Raw genomic sequence first — 16,122 nt, 5'->3', positions numbered from 1 at the left:
GCTACTCCCTAAATGTGGATGCAGGCCAAGGCTGAGTCTTCTGTATGCCCTTCAATGGAGAGCCCAGCCACTCTCAGTTTCAGCACTTAAGGCTCAGGATGTGACTTCCAGGATCTACAGCTCTAGTTCTTTCCTTATTTCTTGAATAGTTTTCAAACTCAACTGGAATATTCTATCTTCCTCCATCTAAAATTCATTTATCTCCAAATTAACTTCCTCTTTTTGGATCTTCCTATGTATATTCATGGATCTATTATGCATTTTGTTACCTCATTCAGATTTCAGAGCTATCCCTCTTTCCCTCTCTCTCCTCAACACTTAGTCACTAAATCCTTTAAAAAATCTCTTACATCCATCGCTTTCTTTCCAATCTAATCCTGATAACCTGCCAATCCTCATAAAAATCTGCACCTCACACCTAAAGCAGTCCAATAAGTGTGACTCTAATTGATCTTCTAAGTCTCCAGCCTCTGGCTTCTGTAAGAAACACACACACACACACACACACACACACACACACACACACACCCCTACACATTGCAGTTGTTGTAATTAATTTTCCTAAAACATTGCTTAAAAAAAATAAAACAAGAAAAAAATAATAAAAAAATAAACAATGCCATAGTTTCAAATCACTGTCTAAATAACAGGCTAAACTCTTTAGTCTGGCATTCCAGGGTCTCCAATCTAGCCTCCACCTCCCTCTTATAACCTTATTTCCTACCACTACATTACAAAAATCACCCTTCCAAGCAAACTATTTATCTTTAAAATATAAGTATGTGAGTTAAACAGTCATGAGTTTTTCTGGAAGCCTTGCTGTTTAATGTCACTGGCCAATGCTGCACGTGGACAAGACAGAAATAACAGATTCACAGTAGACTGCAAATGTTAAGGCAAAGCCTGGGCAAGAGTCAGTACAAATCAGACCAGGGTCCATGACATTCTGGAAAAGGCAAACTATGGAGACAGGAAAAAGATCAGTGGTTGCCAGGAGTTAGGGAGGGAGAGTGGTAAGGATGCACAGACAGAGCACAGAGTATTTTTAGGGCAGTGAAACTTGTCTGTAGGATACAATGGTGGATACTGAACATGGATACATTTGTCCAAACCCATAGAATGTGCAACACCAAGAATGAACCCTAACATAAAACTATGGATTTTGGGTGATAATGATGCGTCATTGTTGGTTCAGCAATTGTAACAATGCACCACTGTGGTGCTGGTTGTAGTGTGGGAGGCTGTGCATGTGTGGGAGGCTGTGCGTGTGTGGGAAATCTCTGTACTATCTGTTCCATTTTGCTGTGAACCTAAAACTGCTCTAAAAAATGTTTATTAATTAAATATATATATATATATATTTAAAAACTGCACACATAAAAATATTTAAATATTTAATTCCAGTCCTCCATTAAGATAGTTTCCAATGTTAGTTCTTCTACAGACCATTTCTGAACAAAAAACTACAACTTAATTTCTGAGATCAGTTTTAATTTCACCAAAGCAGTTTCAAAAGGAACATAGGTCTGCACTGAAATTTCAGAAATGCACTTATTTTCAGAATTTTGGAGCTTTGGCCAGCACTCAATTCTTCTAACTATGCTAACATTTCAGAATTGACGCATAACAGGCAGTGTTATGATCAATGCTTACAGAAAATCATCCACTGCCAGGTAATGTTTACAATACATGAGAATAACCATCTAACTAGATTATGTAAATCTGAAAATTATTTCAAAAACATTGACAAACTATAAGAGGGAACACTTAGTTCACCACCATCCCTTTGTGGTCTACCACAAAAAATACAAACTCCTTATTTGCAAAAATGATCTCCATACTCTGCCCCTGTGTACATTTCCAGTATCATCTTCTGCCACTTGTTCAGCTGTGCAGAAACTCACCATTTCTTATTAATTTGCTAAGTCCTTTCATAACTCAGTGTCTCTGAACATATATTCCTTTGTTCTGAAATTCACCGGGACTCCTCCACAGTTAACAAACTTCTATTCATCTTTAATCACCCAGAAAACAATTAATTTAAGAAAAGTTTCAACATAAAACTCTGTGGGATAATTCTAAGCAGAAAAAGAACAGCAAAGAAATCTTGAACTTTATTTAATAGGTAGTTATTAGTGTAGTAATTATTTTTTGTGTATTGTAGATACAGCATATGAATAAATATGACTGATGTTGAGAACCAGGGTTTTACTTTGGAAGAAGAGAGACACAAATGTGGACTAAAAAAAGATGAGGAAGAACTATGTAGTGCTGACTTCAAAATATCAGTATGAATTCATTAAAAAAAAAAATGACAACACTCCCTGGTTCTGCCAGTGAAAGGACCAGTCCTCAATGGTAAGCAGTAGCAATAAACACATCTGTACCCAGATTTTGGGTTTTAAATTCCACACATGATTAAAAAACCAGTTCCATGGCTCTTGAAAAAATGGTTCATTCTGGGTCTGGAGCAAAAAAAGTACAAGGGAAACCTGGACATGTCATGTTTAAATTAAGGAAGTGTTCGAAGACTAAAAGAGTCATGTCAGGAACCAGCCACTGGTCAAATTTGAAGCTATTTTAGCATCAAAAGGAACACTGATTTAATTATTTACACACAGAGTAAAAAATGAATGCCGGGTAACAAATAAGGAGAAATGCTAGAATTGAAGAAAAAAAGTTACCCTTTTTTGTAGCCCCTAATGTAATAAATGCAGGTACAGGTCATTAATGGGTGCTAAGAACAGTGAGTGAAAGGTTGCTGGGGTATCCATACGGTCTCAAAGTATCATCCTACAGATCATGTGCTAATCATAAAGAGGAAAATAAACCTCTACTATGGAGTGATCTGATTATCACCACCTTAGCCAAGTGATAACATTTAGCATTACCAAATGTGGGACAATCTGGAGTTATATGCCTCGTGATGTGATGTAATGTGAAGTTCACAATATCTCTTCCATGCAATATTTCTGCTAAACTGTTATGTTGAATGTAATCCTAAGGAAACAGACAAATTAAGAAGGTGGAAAATTCTACAAAACAACTACCCCACTCTTCAAAAAACTCAATGTCATGAAAAAACAAAAAACAAACTGGTGGCATCTTGCTCTAGATTTTACTAACCACATGAACCGTGACTGAATCCTGGATGATAACAGCAAAACAAATACCATAAAAATTGGAGAAATTTAAATACAGGCTATATATTAGATATTACCGAATTAATATTTATATTCTGAGGTGTGATAATGGCAAAATAATTATAAAGAACGTCATCCTTAGGAGATATATGCAGAAATTTTTAGGAACAAAATATTAAGATATTGGCACTTACTTTCAAATGGTTTGGCAAATATAGAATATACATGGCAAGATAACAACAACTAGTAAATAAAGATGGAGTACATGGATATTATTGTACTTTTAAGTTACCTGTAGATTTGGAATTTTTAACATAAAATTTGGGGTGTCGCAAATTTCAGTTCAGATGTCACATATTCTCGTAAGGCTTTTGACTTTTCTAATGGAATTATTTTTTTCTATTTTCAGTATTCCCACAAGAATCTTTGTATTTCTATTTTAGCACTTAACAAATTCTTAACTGCCTATTTACAGCTCTGATCTTTTCCCTGAACTTTGTGGAACTAGTCTCATCTTCATTCCCAGAATTTAGCTCTTTGTCTAGCACCTACTAAATATGCAGCGTTTGTTGTATGAATAACTGATATGCCAAAGTGACAGGCCAAAACTGAAATCCAGGTATGAACTATATCACACTGTGCCTAGAATTTACTCAGATCCACCAAGCAGAAAGCCTATTAAACGTTTATGTCATCTGTACCATTATAACACATACATCAGCATTCAAATACATCAGCAAATGTATTAAACACAAAGCATAACAACCATAAAGCAGCCTCACTCTTAACTCATTACAGGCATATTTTCATTTTAAATTCTTTCAGTTTCAACTCAAGAAAATTGGAGAAGATGCATACCTGTTCTATATCCTTGGAATTGGAGGTCTGGTTTTCTCCTACGACTCCAGGCTGCTCATTTTCCCAAGGCAACTTATTTTTTCCTTTTCCTGCACTTAATACCCTTCGGGTACAGATAGTTGGACTGTAAGATCCATAAATTTGCATGCTATCCCTCGTGTGATCACCACAGTGACAGTGTGCACTCTGAGTTCTGTTACCAGCCAAAAGCCAGTCTGTATCTGCTCCATGTGCCAAATGGCTTGACCTACCCTGGGCTGACGATGGCACGAGTACTGCATACTCCACAAATCCCTGTTCCGTTAACCTTGGGAGGGTTTTCCTAGCCAATCTGGCCTGCACAGCATTCATCACTCCATCTCCATTATCTTGCAGTTCAACAGTATCCACAGCTTTGAAAAGGATGCTGGTTTTACTTGAGCCCATCGACGATGCCAGCACAGCAAAGGCTTCAAGAGCTGCTTGGCGTACCCTCCGTTTGCTATCTACAAGAGCCGGGGCAAGATCAAAAGACAGTTTGGGTAAGTCAAAATCCTCACTGGGATAGGTCAGGAGGGAGCAGATGCAAATGTTCACCACCTCCTCTCTCACTCTGGAATGCTTATGTTTGAGATGTTCCAGGAGTAAACAAAGCACCTGTTGAGGACCTACTTCCTTCATTAGCTTGAGGAAAATTTTCATGTATTCTTGTTTGATCACCAACTTGTTGTCTGCCAGCACTTTGACAGAAGCTGCTATAACTGGTCCCAAGAAGTGCTGTACCTGCTCTCCAAGTTGAATAACCAGTAAATGCAGAACCTGAAGTGTGCCATGGACCACTCTGAAGTTGGAATCATCTAACAAATTATACAGCAAACTAATGAAACTGATAAGACTAGAATGAGGGGTAGAACTAGGGTTAAATCGTCCCATCACCTGTTTTAGTTCCTCAACGGCCTGAGTCCGGTTCTTATAGTCTTCCTGATCTAACAATCTTGAATGCAGCTCCTGAGGAATGATTCCAAATTTAAGATTGCTGTTGGAAAGAGACACTGCACAGGGAAGGGGATCTTCAGGAAATCCAGAGGCTTCAAGTTCCAAATAATAAGGAACCTGACTGCCAAACTGGGCTTCCAGGCGGCGATTGTATTGTCTCCTCAGGGCAGAGGGCAGGCGAGAGATATAGGATTGAAACCTCTCTTTGCCAAGTCGCTCCCCAATTTGTTGAAGTGCAGAGAAAGCTGTCTCAGATTCTTCGTCTATCTCCTGATCACCAAGCTTTCGTGCTAGGGATATTATAACCTCGGTAAGATCTAGGTCTAGCAACAAATCCTCAGGAGTAAGCAAGATGGGGAACAGTAGGGCTGTGGAAGCTCTAAGCCGAGCATCGGTACTTTCCAATCCTTGTTGTATAAGCGATCTCAGCACCTGTCCAGAACTGCGTTTCAGACATATGTGTAGGATCTGCAGCGCATCTTTCCGCAGGGCTGGATTCTCTTCTCGTAAGGAGACAACTAGTTGAGGCAGAAGTGCTAAGCTAAAGGCCTCTTCGAGCTGGCCTGCTTCCCCCTGACCCCGGAGAACGTCCGAGAGGAGTTGCAAGCAGAGTCGCTTTTCATCACTACCTCCTTCCACAAGCACTCGACCCAGGGCGCGATACAATGCTTCCTTCCGTCTGGGAAAGCCAAGTCGTCCGCCCCGCCGCGGCAAAGCAGCCTGCAACGCCTGGAAGGCCTCAGAAGGATCCGGCGCGGTCCGGAGGAGTTGAAGGAGCTGAGTCTCCTCCTCATCTCCCCCTGACAAACCACCTCCAGACTCAGACCAACTACTTGAGATTGCCTCCGCCGGCATCAGGAAGGTCGAGGCCAGACGTGAAGGTGTTGGGGGGCAGGAACCGTGGTCTCCTGCAGCTCCACGGCAGCAGTAGTTTTTCTCGCCTCTCATGGTGCCCCCACCTCGACTATCATCAGTCTCTGAGGCGGAAGGACCTCTGCGGCTCCCAAGACGATAGGAACATTGGGCTGGAAGGGGCGGCAGCAGGAGCAGCGCGGAGGACGCAGCCGCCATACAGGATCGTTAGGTGGCGGAGGCTGGAGGAAACCATCGTCTCTGAAGGGCTTGATGGAGCCCAACCCTCTTTGTTCCTCTCCAAGCCCCAAGCTGCATAGGAGGACAAGAAACAGCTTAAGACAGCTACCAGGACCCCCAACTCTGGGAGCCTCGGGCAAAATGGCCCCCGCGTATGCCCCAGACCCCACAGCTACCACCGGGCGTAACCAGGAGCTCCACGTGACCAAACCGATCGCTTCCATGGTGATGTACCCAGCACGGACCTCTTGACCCGGAAATCAACCTGCCGTGGTGAATGCTGGGTCATGTAGTCCGTGTCAAGTACTAAGACTAGGCTGAAGTCTCCTGGAAAAGGAAGTGAGAACGTTGCGAACGTATCTAAAGCGGAGCAGGCGAGGAGGATTTGTGTGTGGGAGGAAAGGCAAAGAGCGGAAGTGACGCCCTCTTTGCTTACGGCGGAAGTTCCCTGCCCCACCCGTAAGAATTGAGGTTTGACTAGAAGCAAGTGAGGATCCTGCCCCGGCTCTAGTTGTCCAGTGCTCCACCTCCGGTTGCTGCCGGCGCGATTCTTGGAATTCAGGTATTTTTCCTTTTGCTATGCACCTGCGGCGCAGGCATTGGTAGAGTTTTGCCGGAGTGCCGCTGCTACTGGAGTAAGAGATAAAGAAATGAACGGGAGCAAGCCGGGAGAGAGGAGACATCTTCTTGTGCAGGACCCGTTAGCGTTGTAAACGCTTAGCTCTCTACAACCCTGAGGAAGTGCGACCCGTTCCCTCTGCCATCCGCTTACTGGGCCAGAAGATCCGGGTCAAGGCCAAGCTCACAGCTTGCGTACTTGTTTTCAAATCCTGGCCTTTTGGGCCCCTACTCTCCCCGCCTTCTCCCCCAACCCCTTTCCCTACTTTGTTTATCCTCCGGCCGTGGAGGGTTAAAGGTTTTCTGTCATTTTTCCTTATCTTCATCACTTAAGTTCTCTTTGAAAACGTATTTTATCTGGAGATAAATCTATTTTTTCCCATAGCTAACCGCCGTTCCCTTATACGTTCTCAAAGTCTCCTAATGCAGTTCCTCTGTGGGACTCACCTCTTCCCCCCTCCCGCTCCCTCCACCGCCCCAACCTCCCTGCAGTATCCTCAGGCGACTCTGCCGCCTTTCAGTCTCCTGGAAACGAAGGTTGCAAAGAAAATTTCATTTGCGGTAGAAGTTCTTGGCATCACAGTCCTAAGAGAATTCTGCCCTGTAGATTTAAAGCTAGTAATAGACATTTCTTGGTTTTAGGTGAACTGTGAATTTGGTGAGCATTTTCTCCTCCTTGTAAATGAAAAATAAGCGGACACAATTGAAGAGATGGAGTGTCTGATGTAAGGCCGAAGTTTTTGGAGTGCTTTTGAATGACCCAGTGAAAAAAGTCTGAGTTACCATTTGAATTCTCCATGCACTTCAAATGCAAAGGTTCCTATCCTGCTCTGTGCCACATGGGATGTCTCTTAAATACATTTTTAAGTCTTAAAGTAATTGAGTCTCATATGCCAAACTACTTTATAAATAATGTTGAATAATGTAAGTTTAAAAATAACTTCTGGATGCTCTCTTAAAGCACAAATTGAATATCATAGGTTTCTTCTTTTGGGGTGGAAGGATAGAGGAGATGTAAATGAGGTTTGTGTAAACTTGCATCTTGTTTTGTTTTTAAGTTCTAGGTTGTTCTTTCACAATTACTCATTTTGGTGGTTAAATGAATCTGCCTAAATTTGGTTTGGCTGTGTTTCAGTAGACCAAAAAAAACGAATCACTTCTTTTGTTTTACATTTTTTATTTTAGGGACAGGGTAAGGACAGGGAGTGAAAGACAAGAGATGATTGTAATAGTTGTCAATGAAAAGGAATGTCTACTTCTCATATTTCCAATGTAAGAAGCTCAGATTTATACTTTTACTGGTGTATGCTCAGACTTCAGGAACCCAATTCAAACTGAACTAAAGAAGAGAATGATGTACACATTGGAATGTACACATTAGAATGCCGGTTTATGTTGGAATAGAAGATAACCCTTTCCAGTGATCAGAATTTTCAGGTTGAAAACCAGTGTGCTCTCTCCTGTATCCAAGAACTTCGGAGTAGTAAGTAGATGTGGTAATCATAGAATCAAAGAAAAGGAACTTGGAAAGTCTTGAATGATATTCATCATCGAAGTTATGGTAGAAGCTTAAGAATTATCCCTTCTTTCTATAGAGAATAGTTCTCAAGGGGCTTGGATACTTAAACCAACCAGTTATCATGTTCTTTTCCTTGGAACAAAGTAAAATGAGTCTTCATTTTGACCACTTTTCTCAGGGCCTCATATATCAATCACCGTGTTATAGATTGCAATTTATTTTATATCTGTCACATTAAATTTCTTGATGAATACTTGAAGACGCATTAGTCTGGTGGATATTTAGGAAATGGGATCTTAACAGCATCACATATCTTACTAATTAACTTTTAGGATTATTTTGTAGAAGATAAGTCTCATCCATTTATTATATATTCTGTTTGTTTCTATTACAAAGCAAATTATTCTTAATGAATCATAAATTTTATTTCAAAATGTAAATGTCACTAAACATACAAAGGAGATTTTTTAAATATCTGGTTGAATTTTAGGAATCCAGGGAATTCTAGGAATTGTGTATTGACTAGAAAAACCTTTTATATTGAGCCATAGATACACTGGATTAAAAAAATTAAAATCTGGAATAGTAGAATGTATATTAGGTGTATTGATAGTACACCTCTGAAAATTCGAAGGGGGTAATTAAGGATACAATGAAAAGAGCAAATTCAGGTAAAGCAAGTTAAAAATGTCAATAATTTCAAAATTTAGTTAAAAAATGGATTACAGGAATGTTTGTGATATATACCTTAATTTTTGAGCTGCGTATAAGCAAGGTAAACACAGTTGCCCTAAAAACATCCTGTATTTCCATAATCAGTGGTAAGATCTCATTTGGTTGGGTGAACTACTATACTATAGTTTTATTTTGTGACCTTACTCAAATTTTACAGACATTTAGGAATATTGGAACTCAATGTGAATTCTATAAACTCTTAAGAATTTTGTATAGTTTAAGACATCGTGAAGAAATGGTCTACAAATGATAAGTGGTGCTATTAATATTAATAGATAATTATAATAGTATTACCTACCATTTATTGAGTGCTGTATATGCCATACACTGTGCTAGGTACTTAATGGATTTTAATTCATTTAATCCTCACAACAAATTTTTGAGATTACGTCTTCTACATTTGTACTATGGCACATTTTAGTAATGTTTTCATTGGAAAGTATGTAGACAGAGAAAGAGTAAAATTCAGATTAGTCGATTTAGCTACTTGCTCGGAGCTTTAGAAAAGTTTTGGTGGGGAAGAGTGTTGAAACTAGGATAAAATTAGATTTTTCCATTACTAATCATTCATATATTTTATTATGTATTATTTGAGTGCATGTATTTTAATCTTCCTTTTTGGGTTTCTGTTCTGAATCTTTGTATTTTCTTGTTTGAGTCAAAGTTTAAGAAATTATTAGCTTATTGGTTTAAAAGAAAACAGGTTTTCTTTGGTGTATATCAGTGATACATTTTAAATTACTTAGGTTTATGTTCAAAAGCCATTGTACATTTCTGACTACGTCAAACAACTATAATTTTAAACATCCAATTTTTGTTGCATCTTAAGCACTAATTTGCATAAGTTAAGATTTCACATCTATTGCTACCAGTTTTCAGTGGATGGGTCAGTTTTGTAACTTACAGTTTTTACTTGGTGAAGTTAGTGGCTTTGGGGACTTGGTTTCTTCTGTGCTATTCCTGAATTTTTGATATAATGATTCATATTATAACAGGCTCTAATTTTACTTTTGTTGCTCCAGATATAATGAAAGTCAGTCTCAGAGAAAAGGAAAATATGTCAACGTGTGCCATAGGCTCACTGATAAAATTATATGCCATCATTAGTTGAATTCTTCTGTAAGGAGAGTTGAACTGTGGGAAAGAAATTTAAGAAAACAGCTACGATAAAATACTCTCTTAAATTCATAAATCGCACTTTTTACAGAAAAGTATATGTGTGTTTGGATTTTTTAAAAAACAATCCTCATTTCTCTTCACATTTATTTGCTTTCATTGTAGCAGATAATTGCCTCCCAACTGATTTCAGCACCACTGTTTTGTAGCTTAGGTGTCAATTAAGTAGTTACTAAACTCACAGCTTGACCTTTATTAGCTTTGTTTCAGAACCTAATTCTAAATTGTTAATCTGCTGTAGACTCTGGAAAGTTTAATTTTATCTGACATCGTCTTTATGTTGTGGATATTCATGTAATTATGTGATTAGAAATGAAGTACAATAATACTATTACCTTTTTAAAACTTTTCAAATGAATGCCATTTATTCAATATTAACTAATCCAGTTACCTGGGTTTAGATTTGTCCTAAATATTTGTTGTATGGTACCAAGATTAAAAATAAAACAAAACAAGAAAAAAAAAGTATGGCAGGGATGTGGGGGAAGAAGAATCAATCCCACTATAATATAAATAACAGAACGAAATAATTGTTCCATGGATCCTTCTTTATTTCTTTTTAAAGCCCTGATGTACTTTCATATCTGATCTACATAATGTGTGTTTATATTTTATATATGTATCTATCTATATGTATGTATATATACAGAGGGTGCCAAAAAATGTATACATATTTTAATAAAGGAAAAACCTATTAAAATTGTAATAATATATACCGATAACAAAAGATCAGTACAAGTCATGTGTACATATTTTTTTGGCACCCTCAGTGTGTGTGTGTGTGTGTGTGTGTGTGTGTGTGTGTGTGTGTCTGTGTCTGTGTGTATACATACGTATGTAAATGCATATGTATGGGTTCTGTTTTTTTGGGAGGGCGTTTCTATTCTGCACCTTTTTAGTTTCTTGTTTGAGTTAAAACTAATAAGATTAGGAAATTAGGAGCTCATAAGTGAGGCAGTATAACATAGTATTTAAGGACTCTGGAGACTGAGTGCCAAGGTTTAAATATTCCGTTGGGCTTAATTTCTCTGTTCCTTAGATTTTTTTCATCTGTAAAATGGGAATGATACTAACAGTACCTATCTCTTGGTTTTACTCTGAGGGTGAAAGTAGTGAATACGTGTATGTTATGACTAAGTGTTCTAGATGTTCTTTATAGAATAATTTAGTCTTGTCAGGAGTGGCAACAATTATAGTCAGTAAATATTTTAAGCAGGTCAACACTGTTCAGTATTGTAATATTTAAATATAATGTGTAGAGAACATTGTTCAAAAACTAAGAAAACATAGTCCCAGTAATGTCTCTTATAATTGTGTGATCTTAATTGATTCATTTAAACTCTCTGAACATCAGATTCTTCATCTGTAGTCAGTTTTTTTCTTTTTTCCTGCATAAAATTTCAAAAACATGCAAAAGTAGTAGAATATGATGAACCCTCATGTACCTGTCACCCAGCTTCAGCAGTTATCAGCTCATGACATCATCTGTATCCCTAGCCACTCCCTAATACTGTATTAGTTTGCAGCAAATCTCTGAGATTGTATTATTTTATTTATAAATATTTCAGTATGTGTTTGTAAAAGATAAGTCTTTGAAAACATAAGTGCAATATCACTGTTTAGCAACAAAATGTAACAGTGATTACTTAAGATAATCACTGTGATAATTACTTAAGATAATCAATTCGGTCAGTGTACAAATTTCCAGTGTCTCCTGGTGTGTGTGTCTGTGTGTGTGTGTGTACATATGCATGTATGTGCATACACCTGTATGGTTCACATGTTGTGTTTGATTGATACGAAGTCTTAAGTTTATATTAATATGTAGGTTCTTTCTTTCAGTTTATTGAAGCATCTAGATTATTCCATAAAATTTCTCAGTCAGAATGATTGTGCTGATTGCATTCTTCTGGTGTAGCTTAACATGTTCTTTTTGCTGTTCTCTGTATTTCTTGTAAATTAATAGTTGGATCTGTACTGTTGAACGCATGTTTGATTTTGGTGTGTGATATGGGAGGGGTGCAAGAATATTCATAGGTGTTATGGTCTCCCATCAGCAGGCCCTGATGTCTGTTTGTCTCTCTTTTTGTGATGTTACCAGTACTTCATAATCAGTGCCTACCTCCCCATTAATTCATTAACATTGCAATATTCTATCATTTCTTCATTTACTAACTGGAATACTTTTATAACGAGAAACCTCCGCTCATCTATTTGGTAACCCAGTGGTACAGTTCGTATAGGAAGTGCTTTTAGTTACATCATAAATGCTTGATTCTGTCCTTTTAGTACTAGTATCAAATGAGTTGGTTCATTAGCACCCTCCAGTGGAGATCAATTAAGTCTTTTTTAAAAAAAAAATCATCATTTTATCATTACGAACTCACGGATTTAAGCATATCTGATGTGTTTTATAATCAATTGTATTTCTTATTATTGATGATCAGTTTGTCCCATCTTTGACCAGTGAAAGTCTATTCACTTTGATTTTTTTTTAAATGGTACATTTTATGTTATGTATATCACACTTTTTTTTATTTTTTTTAGATTTTATTGGGGAACAGTGTGTCCTTCCAGGACTTTTTTTCCAAGTCAAGTTGTTGTCCTTTCAATCTTAGTTGTGGAGGGTGCCGTTCAGCTTCAAGTTGTTGTCCTTTCAGTCTTAGTTGTGGAGGCCGCAGCTCAGCTCCACGTCCAGTTGCCGTTGCTAGTTGCAGCCCACCATCCCTTGCGGGAGTTGAATCGGCAACCTTTTGGTTGATAGCCCATGCGCCAACCAACTGAGCCATCCGGGAGCTCAGCAACAGCTCAGCTCAAGGTGCCATGTTCAATTTTAGTTGCAGGGGGCGCTGCCCACCATCCCTTGCAGGAGTCTAATCGAACTGGCAACCTTGTGCTTGAGAGGATGCGCTCCAACCAACTGAGCCATTCGGGAGCTCAGCTCAAGGTGCCATGTTCAATCTTAGTTGCAGGGGGGACTGCCCACCATCCCTTGCTGGACTCGAGGAATTGAACTGGCAACTTTGTGGTTGAGAGCCCACTGGCCCATGTGGGAATCCAACCGGCAGCCTTCAGAGTTAGGTGCATGGAGCTCTAACTGCCTGAGCCACCGGGCCGGCCCCTATTCACTTTGATTTTTAAGTTTTTTATGCCCTTAGTCATTGATAGCTTTCTTGCTACCTAGATGTAAAGATTCCAAATTTATCTTGACATTTGCTGCCCTACACCTGGAATCAGCCATTTGTCCAAGGAGTTCTGCTCCCTTTGAGGGACACGGTATTTAAAGACCACATCTGGGTGCTAGGAGTGCTCTTTGCCACTGGGTTGATAATAGTTTCTGGCCCTTTTCAGTAAACAGAGCTAGGTAATATAGTTTATTTTTTTCCTTAAAATAATATTACTTACATTTTTCTATTACTTTTGGATGTACAAAGCAACATAATATTACATATATTTTATATGTTTGTATATTATGTATATTTGATATATGTTGTATACGTAAATTATATATTAGCATATATAAATAATGTTTATATATGTATTCTGATACTTTTATTCAAAATCAGACTACCAAGATTATATTTAAAGTCTCAGTCTTACATCTTTAACTCTTTTCTCCCATCTGTGAATCCCAGATCACAATGACCCGAGGGATAATCAAATTAGAACTCTTGTAATTATGCATTTGTGACAGTGCACATGTAGCAGTTTCAGAATACAGATAACACTTTCACTGGTAATGTGGTTACTGGAAATGGTGTAAGTTGTTTTGTTTTGTTTTTTTGTTTGTTTGTTTTTGTTTTTGTTTTTTTGGTTTTTTTTTGTTTTTAGGGCCTATCCCACCAAGGATGGTATATTAAATAACTGTTTTAAAGTTATTTGGAATGGTATGGTTAGGCCACTAATTAGATGAACATTGGATTCTTTTACTTCCTTTTATTTTCATATTTCTTGTGGATTGTGTTTTTAAGATTTAATTTTGCTTTATATGAGGTGTGATCAACAAATATGGTCAATGTTTGGGGCCGGCCCAGTGGCTCAGGCGGTTAGAGCCCCATGCTCCTAACTCCGAAGGCTGCCGGTCCGATTTCCTCATGGGCCAGTGGGCTCTCAACCACAAGGTTGCCGGTTCAGCTCCTCGAGTCCCACGAGGGATGGTGGGCTCCGCCCCCTGCAACTAAGATTGAACACTACACCTTGAGCTGAGTTGCCTCCCGAATGGCTCAGTTGGTTGGAGCACGGGCTCTCAACCACAAGGTTGCCAGTTCGATTCCTCGACTCCCGCAAGGGATGGTGGGCAGTGCCCCCTGCAACTAAAATTGAACATGATACCTTGATCTGAGCTGCCGCTGAGCTCCCGGATGGCTCAGTTGGTTGGAATGCATCCTCTCAACCACAAGGTTGCTGGTTCGACTCCCGCAAGGGATGGTGGGCTGTGCCCCCTGCAACTAGAAAATGGCAACTGGACCTGGAGCTGAGCTGTGCCCTCCACAACTAAGATTGAAAGGACAACAACTTGACTTGGATAAAAAGTCCTGGAAGTACACACTGTCCCCAGTAAAGTCTTGTTCCCCTTCCCCAATAAAAATCCTTAAAAAAAACATATGGTCAATGTTTAAATTTAAAAAAATGTAATACAGTAAAAGACACATTGCTGTTAATCCCCCTCAAAATACTCCCCCTCGCTTTGAACACACTTATCCCATCATTCGTGCTGCTTTCTGGAGCAGTTCTGACAGTCCTTTGGTGATTGTCTTTAGTTACGCTGTCGTGGCTGCCTTGATGTCCTGAATCGATTCAAAACCTTTACCTTTCATGGTCATTCTGACTTTGGGGAAGAGCTGGAAGTCTCTTGGTGCCAGGTCTGGCGAATAAGGTGGATGAGGACACACTGTAATGTTTTTATTTGACAAAAAATTGCCTTATACCAGAAGTGATGTGTCACATGGAGCGTTGTCATGATGGAGGATGATTTACAGCACACTTTAAAACATACCTTCTCTCAACCGTAGCTCACACCCAACTGACTACACTGAGCAAGTTGAAACTTGTCACACACTGTTACTAAGGTTTGACGCATTACTTCCCATATTGAAAATCCCTGCCTTCCTGTTGGATGGCCCTTGGCAGCAGCATTCGCCATATTTTGTGATCACAATGGAAAAGCTCTGTGTCACACATCGCTTCTGATATATGGCAGTTTCTGTCAAATAACATAATGGTGTGTCATCATCCACCTTGTTCACTGGATCTGGCACTGTGTGACTTCTGACTTTTCCCCAAAGTCAAAATGATTCAGGACATCGAGACAGCGACACAGCACAACTAAAGACACTCACGAAACAGGACTTCCAGAATTGCCTCAGAAAGTGTCAAGAATGATGGGATAAGTGTGTTCAAAGCAAGGGGGAGTATTTTGAGGGGGGTTAATAACAATGTGTCTTTTACTGTAATAAACTTTTCCCCTCCCTCCCAACTCTGGTTCAAGCCGTTGTTTCTCAGTCTAGTTGTGTAGGATGCCGCTCCCTGGCCCATGTTGGTGTTATGAGCCTTGTACTCCGCCCCCCAGCTGAGGCAGTCTGTCGCCGGCCAACCACCAGCAGCTCACACATAGCAGCTCATGGCAGCTCTCACCAGCAGCTGGCCACTGACGCTGGCTACTAGCTGCGTACGGCAACACACAGCAGCCCTGGCAGCACACAGTAGCTCACGCTGTCCTCTGGCTGCTCACGGCAGCCCAGCTCCAGGTCACGCCATTGTTCACAATCTTAGCTGTAGAGGGCACAGCTCACTGGGAATGAGAGATCGATTGCCATATGGGAATTGAACCAGCGACCTTGGCATTAGAAGCACAGCGCTCCAAACACCTGTGCCACTGGGCAGTCCCTGTAATAAATTTTTTTATTTAAACATTTACCATATTGTTTGATAACACCTTGTATGTATCCACATAGGCAAAAGCTTGGACTGCGGGACCACCGCTTATCTGTGTTTTGGAACACCTTG

The 16,122-nt window shown here is 39.5% G+C and overlaps 2 protein-coding genes across 6 annotated transcripts in view; one reads left to right on the top strand and one right to left on the bottom strand.

The window, feature by feature from the left end:
- The window catches only part of TOGARAM1 (TOG array regulator of axonemal microtubules 1), a 68,465-nt gene extending 62,158 nt beyond the window's left edge, over positions 1–6,307 (bottom strand). For 3 of the 4 annotated variants that reach the window (XM_019751712.2, XM_019751714.2, XM_074328185.1), the window contains exon 1: positions 4,002–6,242. In XM_019751712.2, the coding sequence (XP_019607271.2) occupies positions 4,002–6,047 (2,046 nt within the window). In that variant the 5' untranslated portion in view covers positions 6,048–6,242. Of the gene's footprint in view, positions 1–4,001 lie in introns of all 4 variants that reach the window. The other variant, XM_019751713.2, reaches the window with a different exon arrangement.
- Positions 6,308–6,491: 184 nt separating this feature from the next.
- KLHL28 (kelch like family member 28) overlaps positions 6,492–16,122 on the top strand; it is a 31,002-nt gene continuing 21,371 nt past the window's right edge. For both annotated transcript variants that reach the window (XM_019751715.2, XM_074328186.1), the window contains exon 1: positions 6,492–6,630. The gene's annotated coding sequence lies outside the window, so the exon portion shown is untranslated. The remainder of the gene's footprint in view (positions 6,631–16,122) is intronic.

The sequence above is a fragment of the Rhinolophus sinicus genome, linkage group LG03, assembly GCF_036562045.2.
Source record: "Rhinolophus sinicus isolate RSC01 linkage group LG03, ASM3656204v1, whole genome shotgun sequence".
Taxonomy (NCBI): domain Eukaryota; kingdom Metazoa; phylum Chordata; class Mammalia; order Chiroptera; family Rhinolophidae; genus Rhinolophus; species Rhinolophus sinicus.
This window is presented reverse-complemented; position numbering and strand designations above follow the sequence as displayed.